Source organism: Zingiber officinale, chromosome 7A, assembly GCF_018446385.1.
Source record: "Zingiber officinale cultivar Zhangliang chromosome 7A, Zo_v1.1, whole genome shotgun sequence".
Lineage (NCBI taxonomy): Eukaryota > Viridiplantae > Streptophyta > Magnoliopsida > Zingiberales > Zingiberaceae > Zingiber > Zingiber officinale.
This window is the reverse complement of record NC_055998.1, coordinates 89,340,255-89,351,273: the sequence shown is the minus strand read 5'-3', so window position 1 is coordinate 89,351,273 and position 11,019 is coordinate 89,340,255. Positions and strand designations below refer to the sequence as shown.

Below are 11,019 nucleotides of genomic sequence, written 5' to 3'. Positions count from 1 at the left end.
TCGTTAGGATTATTACTCAAAATCTTTAGTCAAAGCATCACATGTTAAGAGTGTGAGACTCTTAGACACATGTATGAGTAATTTGAATCCGTAGAACGAGGAAGTATTACTTGGATTAGGTGTGACGTAATCAGTCTAGTGGGGACAGACACATAGATCATGTCCTGAACCAAGTGGGTATAAGATGAGTGAAAAGAACAAGACACGACTCACAGTAACTACTGAAGGGTTTAGAATTAGTTCTAAAATCAACTATGATTTTTTGGCTAATTGGGGATCATGATTTACTACAAGGTATCACTTATGATTATTCTATAATTAAGTAGTTAATTATGGGAGGCCAAGATGAACTGGGAATCTATTGGGTCACACGCACTAACGAGTCTCTAAAAGACGTAAAATAAGTTAAAGAATAGGATTCTTACATGAAGAGATAAATGTTTGGTTGGACCATACATAAGACAAATATGGAAATATTTGTTATAATGGAAGCACGGATGTGCTACATCTCTTATGATAGAGTTGAACCATATTTGGTTTAATCATGAATTAGTCATGAACCAACTTGGTTTAATTGTGAACCAGACCAAGGGGTTAATGGGCTAATTTTTGATTAAGGGATAATGGGTTAGATTTGAGCTTTCTAATCCAACTCATTAAAGAGGATTATATATAGATGTAATTGAGAGAGAATTATATACAAGTTTCATTATTTGGTTGATTATCTTTTGGAAACCCAATCCTCCTCTCCCTCTCCTCTCTCTCCCGCCGCCAACAAGAGGGTGCTCCCTCTTGTTGCCATGAGCACCACAAGGGAAAAAAACTCTCCCTTGTGTGCTTCTCTTCTTCTTCCTCTTCATCCCTCTTCTTCGCTCGTGGCTAGTAACTTTTGAAGGAGAGGCTTGTACTCAAGGAGTTGTCTTGAGGAGCTCGGCATGGATGTGAATAGAGGTAAGGTTTGACAACGTCGCTACGGTTGATGCCCTTCTCGTTGCTGGTCATCCGTAAGGTATACCTAGTGTAAATTTACTTCTGTAAAATTTTAATTTTGTGATCATGTTTAACATATTGTATCCTTGTATGTGTATGGTGTGTGATGTAATAATTAGAAATTATTATTATTTTATTTTCTGCTGCGTATGTTTATGAAACGTGTTCTAGCACGTACTCGCATCGGGAATATCCCAATAACGCCATCATCGCATTTCACTTATTCGGAGTCCCTCTAACCCCCCAATCTTTTCATTATAAATTTTACCCTCAATAAATAGTTGATGGTCTATTCCATTTTTATGCCTGTCCTAGCACTACTATTTTTACCGCGATGCCTCTTCAAGGTACTGAGTGGAGGGATAATTATTTCTTTATTCTACTCAAGGCCAACCAGTTGTTCTTCTGTGCCTTATACGTCTACTCGATCGACCCGACCGACCAGCCCTAATCCTCCGTGAGAATTCTCTTGCCGGCAGGGAGAAACACAGTGGCACCATCTTCCACCCGCTCAACACTATCAATAGACCTTACCCCGAGCGTCTCTTCTTCCTGGCCGAATTCTCCTCTCAACCGAGACTGCCAATTTCATTTCACTTGTGGTTTGCTATCCCAATAGGAATGATTTCTACTTTCCCTTCTTATGAGGTAGTGAAGTTACAAGGATTATTGGCTGAGGCTTGGATAAACGTGAGGAGATGACTGAGGGACCTCTATATTTTTGAACGTGATGATGAGTTTGCTCAGACTACAACCATGGTAGGTTTGTGATATTACTTCTTTAAATGGGTAATTAATATCTTTCTAATAACATTCTCAATACCATTCTTTTCATTTTTATGCCATCGGGTTAAATTTAAGTTATCTAGTGGTGGACTTAGAGAGAGATAACAAAATTATGAAGGAATGGGTGGAGGAATTGGAACTCTCTACTTCCAACACGAGCACGAAGATGGTCAAGTTGAAAAAGGAAGTAGACTATCAGGCTGGGCTACTATTAGGCATGGAGAATACTGATAACTAACATTTTGATGCATTATTCCTGCCCTTAATTTTCATATTTTATTTCTTTCATATGATTAATTATGGATTCTTATCATGTTTATTAAGTTGGATTCATATTATGGGTTTTGTTATAATTCTTCATATTTTTATGAATTTCGATTTATAATCATGTACTTTTATTTTCTAGGGATTGAGCTCAAGTTGAACCAAATTGAATCTCAAGGCTTGAGTCAAGGAGAAGTCCAATCTAAAGAAATTTGAGCCATTGGATCAAATCTAAAGGAAATTAAATAAAAGATTTAGATCTGATTAATTCTATCCATTCATCAAGATCTGATTGATTCTGGTTAATCTGTGTAGATCTGGGATGATCTAAGCCGCTCATCTTGATCCTAACCAATCAACAGGCTCTAATTGATCTCAACCGTTCAATTATATTTGATCTCAGCCGCTCCATCAGATCTGAATTGATCAGGGTTGTCAGATCGGATCTTGGAGATAAAACTCAAGAAGCACAGTGGACATCTCTTCACTGGGTTTCTACGCTAAAAAAATGGCGCACGCCACTTCTTCTGGCTTCGCCATCCACTCCACCAAAGGGGCCGACGGTCCACCTCCACTCCACCGCCGCTGCCCCGCCATCTTCCTCTCCATCTCAATCTACGCCGCCATCCCTTCTTGGTCCCGATCTCATGCCATTCGCTGAAGCCATTGACTCATACAGATGCATCTTCCCTTCGACACCCGATACCACCGCAAGCTTCCTCTTCGTGATTAGAGGAGGAGGATTAGTTTCATCCGTACCTCTGGCCACCTCTGAGCTTCTCCGATCAGCCACCATTGGCCTCAGTTCATCCTTGTTCAGATCTGGCCACCATCTACCATCTTCGAGCATCCCTCTTCAGGTTAGATGAGGGGAAGCTTCTTCATCGACAGTTCCTACTTCTTCACATAGATCTGGACAGCAAGCTTCTTCTTCAATGGTCGATATGTTGACTTGCGTGGTTGATTGTTTAATGTTTTTGTACTTAAGCTGTTCTCCCATGTTTTAAAGCACGTACTCATGTTATTTTGATTCATGCTCATAAGGTGTTTGACAAAATGCTTCGTCCAATAGTTTGGTTTAAATTTGCGCACTTTATTTTGGTTAATTCTTGCTTGTCTTCTCTCTTTCAATTTCTATAAGTTCTATTCTTCATTTGGATGTAATTAGGTTAGATTAGATTTCTTTAATGCTCTAGATTTCATTCAATGCTTACTTTATGTTACTTTAATTTCCTTGCAATCCTAGTTTAAGTTAGACTAGATTTTCATACTTGCATTGATCTTTTGTTCGTTAGGTTTAGTTTCATACTTGTTTTGTTATTTCATATCTTAGTTTAGAACTCAAACCAACATCTCCATTTTTATGTTAAAAATTTAAAGCAATAATCAATCCTGAAGATATCATCCTATCATTATATTCCTTGTGAGACGACCCGAATCATTTCTATGTTACCTTAGTGTAGAGGGGTTCGGTAACTTTAATTATAATATGATAAACTCCCGTAGTACGACACTCGAGAGCTCGTATCAAATTTTGGCGCCATTGCTGGGGATTTGAAGTGGTGTTTGATAATTTTAGGATTACTTCTTATTTTTATACAAAAAATTTGAAAAAAAATATTGTTAAATCTTTTAGTGTTTATCTTACTATTTTATTAAAAATCTCCTCCCTTTACTAACTAACTTTGGTGAAGCCTAAAATGCATTTACGTTAATGTCATTTTTTCTATTTACACTAAAAATAAATCCAAAGTTTATTAGTAATTCCACAAGCGAAACAATCAGTGCTCTAGAGTTCGAGACTCAGCTACAGCGTATTACTATGAATTTTTTTCATCATTAATTTTCTCTGGTTGTTTTATATAAAAAATATATAGTTTTCTTTAGTCACATATCTTAGAATTGACAACACTATGATTAAAGAAGCTTCTATAAATGTTTTAGGCCGACAATGTTAAAAAATATATTTTTCTTAGTTTTTTTTACTAAGACAAGTATAATATTAAATTAAAATAATTTTTTACATAGGGAAGCCCGTTACAATAGTTTATTTCTGGGATTCTCTAGCATCACTATTGCATGGATCTGACGAATCTTACCCAAATAATTAATTCTTGGTTTATAAGGGTGACACTAGAAAATCCAAATAATTCGGATTTTCAAAAACCCAAATAATTTATATATTATTATATTACACACGTAACGCTTGTGTGTCTTCTAATCTTGTCGGTTAGTGTTTCAGTATAAAACCAGGATAATTCTTTCAGTTCAACATGGATCTCTATCTCAATAATTTGGAGGTTTCAATGAATATCATAATTTGGATATGGAGTAAGTCAGACCCATATGTACTAATTGTGACAGTCTTTCTCATCCAATTGCTATAATTGTAGTTGCAAGCTTGCTTCAAATCCAGCCTCGATATTCTATTCCAGAATTTTATGCTTAATTTATTTAACTTAAAAAGAAAATAGTTCAATTCTTTCCATGAATATCATGTGCTGTCTATTTAATTTGAAACATTAATTAACAACTACTCAGGCTTATGTGAAAAAATTAAATAATTTTTTTTTAAAAATAAAAGCAATGAAAAAGAGTTATTAACAAGCAATAAATTAAGTTTAATCATCAATTGATTCCGATATTTTTTTTCCCATATTCTGCTAATATTTTCTAATAATAATAATAATAATAATAATAATAATAAGAAGAAGAAGAAGAAGAAGAAGAAGAAGGATTATAGTTCGAAAATTAAGAGTATATATTTTAATTAAAAAAGAAGAAAAAGTTAAAATCAAATGAATATAATGACGATCGAGTATGTCCGTATCACATTAGATGTATGAAAGAGGATATCTATTTACTAAAAGTATACGGGAATTTCGCACGATATGAGCGAGAAATATATATTAGAATATCTCAATAGACGTAATAACACGATGATATATAGAACGATAACAAGCCTCGGCATCGATCGAAGCTATAGAGGCGATGGGAGTATCACAAGTGTAAATCTCGACCTCCCATTTTATTCGATACATCTCTCTATAACTCGGCTAGTATCTGGTCCACACGGTCCCGTCCATCAGCTCACACTGCACGATCAAATTCACAAACATAACATATGATGACGATTAGTAAAAGAATAACATGATCACTTGATAATATAATATATATAATGATGATGATTAGTATTATAGGTTTAGAAAATATATATAGTTATCTTAATGACCTGGAGCAATCAGTGGAGGCACTAATGGGGAATGGGAGGTGGACGCCGCAGCTGCCGGGGAGCCCGGAAAGGCGGTTGGGCTGGAGGCCGGAGATTCCAGATGCCTGTGAGCGGATGCAATTGCACGCCGCACGGCGGTCGGCGGTGGTTTGCGCGGCGCTATTCAGGCCCTTCACCCCGTTACAGCAGGCTGGAGGCAGCGCCGACACCTGACCGGTCACGTAGGGAATGCACGGCCGCAGGTCAGAGGCCACTTGGCCACAGGTGACTGCGGCGTCGGCTTGGAACCCTGCCAGGAGGGCGATGAACACGAGTACCACCACCAAGGCAAGGGATCGAGCCATCGATTAAGAACGGGAGAGGGAGTCGCCCGAGTTTGTGGTGTGGTGTGGTGTGGTGTGTTGGGGAATGGGAGCAGGGAGGGTGTTTTATAGTGATAAATTGAAATAGAATGTCTTAATTGCATTAATGATATATGGAGTAGTTGGTAGTTGAGAGTAAATTCGATCGATAATAATAATGTATCCAAACTAATTATTTCCTTTATATTCCTGGGAATAGTTTTATGAATAAGTTTAATATTATTATTATTAATATAAAATATAATTAATGGATCTAATGTGTTTTTAAATGACTTACATATGAAGACATCAAATGAATAAGAGAATAAAGCCCCTAGCTCCACCAAATATATATAAGGTTCATTTAAGAGAGAGTATAATTTTTCTTAGCCAAATGGGTTTATTTTGAATCAAAGTTCAATCCACTTTAGTCTTTAGGTTAGTATGATTCACCTCGAATGAAGTTTTAGTTGACTCAATTATACACATCAAACAATATTAATCGATATATCCCTTTACAGACATCTTCATAAGTTAAAAAATTAATACAACATGTCTTATTGGATTTTAATGTGAGATCTTTAAGTGCTGCTATCTAAAACTAGTATTCGCTAGCTGAGGAAAATCTTTAAAATAGTAAAAGAAAGACAAAAGTCAAATATTAGCCTTACCTAAGATTTTATTTAAGTTCTCCATTTAAATAAGGAAAATTTTTTTTTCTTTTTCTTTTTCTTCTCCCATCGCCGAACCCCTCACCCGCACCATCCCCTTTCTCCTGACGTCGTTCCCCTCTTGCGAGGTCGAGCTCTTTGGCTTCCCCAACCCGACGCCGACCTCTTCCCCTTCTCCTCCCACGCATACAAAGCCTCAAGCCCTCTCCTTTTCTTCCCGTGTTACCTTACTCTTGCCTCTGCCGATTCCCCCTTTGATCTTTTCTCTTTCGATCCGCCACCGTCGAACAGAGCAGCGCCGACCACCAGATCTCTCTAGCGTGTCCTGTTGTGCCCAAAGGATGTCCACATATATCCACAATGTCATGATATTGAGGACTTTGGGCCTAGGCCCTCATGACTTTGCTCTTGGGCTCTCCCCAAAAGGCCTCATGCCAATGGAGATATCATTCATCCTTTTAATCCCATGATCTTTACCAAATCTTTCCAATACGGGACTTTGATTGAACCCCAACAATCCTTCCTTCAAATGAAGGACCACAATTACTCTCATGGTCCGAGCCTCCTCGCGAGCATCTTGTCACACGACCTGCTCTGGGCCTCCCCGTGAGCATCCGCACCCGGTCGCCTTGACCTATTCCGGGCCTCCCCGCGATCATTCGGTCAGCTTGACCTGCTTCAGGCCTGCCTGCAAGCATCTGGTCACCCTGACCTACTTACCTCCCCACGAGCATCTGATCACCCTGACCTGCTACAAGCCTCCCCATAAGAATTCAGTCATCCTGACCTGCTCCGGATCTCCCTGCGAGTATCCGATCACTCTGACCTATTCATATCTATTGTAATATTAATTTCATCTGAGATATTATATTAAATTTAAGTTAGCATTCATCAATAGTCTAGTGATTAAGTTTCCATGCATTTGGATCACCAAGTAAGGAAGAGTAATTTAGATAATTAAAATGTGATGGACATTATTTTAATGATAAATATAAGCATGTTGTTTTTGTACTTGATCAAGATTCATCAAGTTGACCAAACTAAAGTTGACTTAAGTAGGAATTTTGATGTTGATTAATATGATAGTTGATCGAGACGTCAAGTAAGTTAAGGTCGATCAGGTATTTGATAGTCAATTAATATGTTAAGTTGATTGAGAGAAAAGTTAGGTGGATCAAAATTGATCGAATACTTGACAAAATATAAAAAGTTCAAGTAGGTCATGGGTGATAAGACATTTGTCGGTCCGAAATCCAACATGGAGTTAGCACAAGAAAAAAGTCCAAGTGCATTATGAGTGATCAGACATATAGCTGTTAGAAGTCAATTACATGAAGTTGGCATGAGGTGTAAAGTCTTGGCAGGTCAATATGGATCAGATGCTAGGTAATAAGGAAGTCCTAGCAGATTAAGTTGACCAAATGCTATGCAATAGGAAGTCCTAAATCCTCATGCCTTTATTTTTTGGCTCTATCCAAAAGGCTTCATTGCCAATAGAAATATCTTACATCATTTTAAACCTATTATCTTTTCCATATCTTTCCAATATTAGAGTTTGATTGTATTTCCAACAACATTTTCCACCACGAAGAGATAATTCATAGCGACAAAAGAGCAAGTAAAATAAGATTTTCATTGTAAAGCCATTTTTAGTTTCATTTGTATTTACATTCAAGTTTCTTGTTGGGAAAACAATACAACAATAATAGTTGAATCGAATGACCATTCATATCAATTATCTTTTTTTTTTAATTTAAAAACAATAATAGTTGTATCAATTCACTTTTTTTGCTATCAAGATGATATCAGTCGACTCATATCTCTGAATAGTCCAATCAATTTTCTTCTATTCGGTTTTGAGACTAAATTAATTTGATTGATATCAAAATCGGTTGATTTATATACAAAATCAATTCAACTAATATCAAAATCAGTTGATTGATTTATAGAATTGAACCTAAACAAAAATTTTTCATTTCTATTTGACTTATACCAATATCACTCGAATGGGTTTCATACTCAATAGACTAATGATAGTTTTCGATTATTCTAATGATCGAGTTTGCTAAAAAGATCTTCCATCCTCATGTCCCAATTACCTCATGTAAAATGAATCTTCTATTCTCTAGACGTTTGACTCATCCTTACATTCAAGTTATAAGATTTAAGAATAATTACTCATATTTTTCTTTATAAAGTTAAGATATATATTGCAGTGAAAGATAAGATATATATACAAGTATAAGATGAGTTCAACTTGATTTCCTAATCATAAAAATAATTAATCAAATATTCAAAATATAATTAGTTTTCTTATAGAATTTGTTATTATCTCAAAATATTTACAAAATCAATATAGAAAACTAAATAATTATTAATATACACAATAAATTAATTCATCTAATATACCCCCTCAAGATAGAGCTCCTGTGGAGTGTCCAATCTATAAACACCCTACGTTAATATTGATGTGATCAACTAAGTTAAATTTAAGTCCTATGTTATTTTGATGCCAAAAACTTAGAAACACGAGAAGTGAAGTGGAAAACGTGACCAACGAGAAGGGTGGTACGGGAAACAAATTGACGAGCTTGTTGCATCCGAGGGACGAAAAGTTATGAAAGAGTACACTGATAGACGAAAAGGACATGCGTGGAGTATTTAAGGAACTAGAAGTCAGTGAGGAAACTGTTCAAGAAGAAGATTGGAGTTGGATTCCAGTGAGCTCAACTCTGAATGACCAGAGCATCATCCAAGCGATTAGAGTTGTTCATTCTTAGATGAACAATGCTCGAGGTGCCTCCAATTGGATTAGAGATGCCCTTGCACCTCTTCTTGGAGGTGCCCTCATGCCACTTCTTGAAAGTGCCTTGATGGAGGCTAGAGACACCCTCGCACCTCTCTTGGAGACTCCATAGAGCTTCTATATAGGCACCTGCAATGAATAGTAGTCGTTGGCTGACCGTTGAAAAGTGGATAAAATCTTATCTACTTAGAGACACCCTAGATGGCTTTGATGACACCTCCAAGCAATAGTAACTTTTTCCAGGAGGCTATAAAAATACCCCTAGAACTAGGAATTAGATATTAACTCGTATATTCATTTCCTAAGTAACTCCTAAACATTCAAAGTCTATAAGAGGTTACTCCCCTTCACAAAGAAGTCTTTTTAGTGGAGCTTTTCAACTATATTAGATTAACAACAACCTAGATTTAACCAAGTAAATTTCTCATCTTTTTTAGCTTTTAAGTTATTACTTTTATGTTAGTTGATTATTTTTAATTAATATTATATCCTTGCTCTGTTCAAAAGTAAGAGATTATTCTAACTTATTATTAGGGCTATTCACTTCCTCTCTAGTCGGCCTCACCTGTACCTACACAATCTTGATCTTTAAGAATTAAAAATGAGTGTGCGGAAGAGAATTGGTGAAGACATCAACTATTTGATCTTTTGAGTAGACATGGATGATGTGTAAAGCTCCACTTTTTGACTTGATCCCTAATAAAATGATAATCAATCACAATATGCTTCATGCCTAAATGGAAGATAGGATTGGAACAAAAATTAATTACACCAGTATTTTCACAATAGATAATCGGAGCAGTAGGAATATAGACATCAAGTTTAGCTAAAAGAGAATAGAGCCAATGTAAATTAGCAGTTGTAGCAGCAATTGAATGATATTTAGGTTTAGTAGAGAAGCATGCAACTGTGTGTTGTTTCTTGGAGGACTATAATTTGGGATTGCTACCAAGATACACACGCAATATAAGCACTAGTGGGGGTGTAGTTATCCTTATTACCGGCCTAGTCAGCATTGAAAAGGAATGAAGAGAAAGCTGTTAGGATCTTTCGTACGGCTAGAGAGGGGGGTGTGAATAGCCGCCCCAAATTCTCGCGTTTCTTCCTACGATTAGGGTTAGCGCAGCGGAAAATACAATGTAGAAACGACAAAGAAAGAGATCAAACCTCAACGCATCGATGTAACGAGGTTCGGAGATGAAACTCCTACTCCTCGGCGTGTCCGTAAGGTGGACGAGCCCTATCAATCCGTCGGTGGATGAGTCCCCGGAAAACCGGCTAAATCAAACACTCCTTCTGGGTGGAGAAACCTCGCCACAAAGTCTCTTGCAACAGCAAGATAAGTGTACAAGAAATACAACAAGAAGCAAGAACAATAAGAATGTAAAAACACACACTATCTTGCCTTCGACTGGTTTCCGTTGACGAAGCAGCAACTTCAGAGAACCAGCCGAGGGAAGCTCACACGAAGCTTCACGGAGAAGAGCTCAGCAAAGCTCAGACGCAGCAGGGGCAAAGAGAAGAAGAAGAAGAAGATCAACAGTAGCTTCTCAACCTCTTTTATAACCTGCGAAGAAGACAGAAGAAACTAGCCGTTGCGTCGCAACGGCTAGAACCCTGATCGGTCTGTGGACCGATCAGGGAAGAGGCCTTTGGTCACGATTGGTCCACGATCGGGAACTTCTGATCGGTGCGGGGACCGATCGGAAGAAGCTTTGCTTGTTCGTCCCGATCGGTCCATGGACCGATCGGGTCTCTGATCGGTCCATAGACCGATCAGGAACTTGATCATCTGGACCGATCGGCTGATCGATCCCGACCGATCAGCCTCTCGCGCCTCGCTCATGTTCGGCTTCGATCGACTCCTGATCGGTCACCAGACCTATGAATATTCGCGGTATCCGGATCGATCACCGATCGATCCAGCTC

At 37.6% G+C, this 11,019-nt stretch overlaps 1 protein-coding gene across 1 annotated transcript; it reads right to left on the bottom strand.

Moving 5' to 3' along the window:
• Positions 1–4,932: 4,932 nt before the first annotated feature.
• On the bottom strand, positions 4,933–5,661 carry LOC122000246 (non-specific lipid-transfer protein 1-like). Its single transcript, XM_042554718.1, has 2 exons — positions 5,273–5,661; positions 4,933–5,135 (listed from the first exon to the last, which is right to left on the bottom strand). Exons 1-2 carry the CDS (start codon positions 5,614–5,616, stop codon positions 5,126–5,128), a joined length of 354 nt encoding a protein of 117 aa, XP_042410652.1. The 5' UTR covers positions 5,617–5,661; the 3' UTR covers positions 4,933–5,125.
• Positions 5,662–11,019: the final 5,358 nt, after the last annotated feature.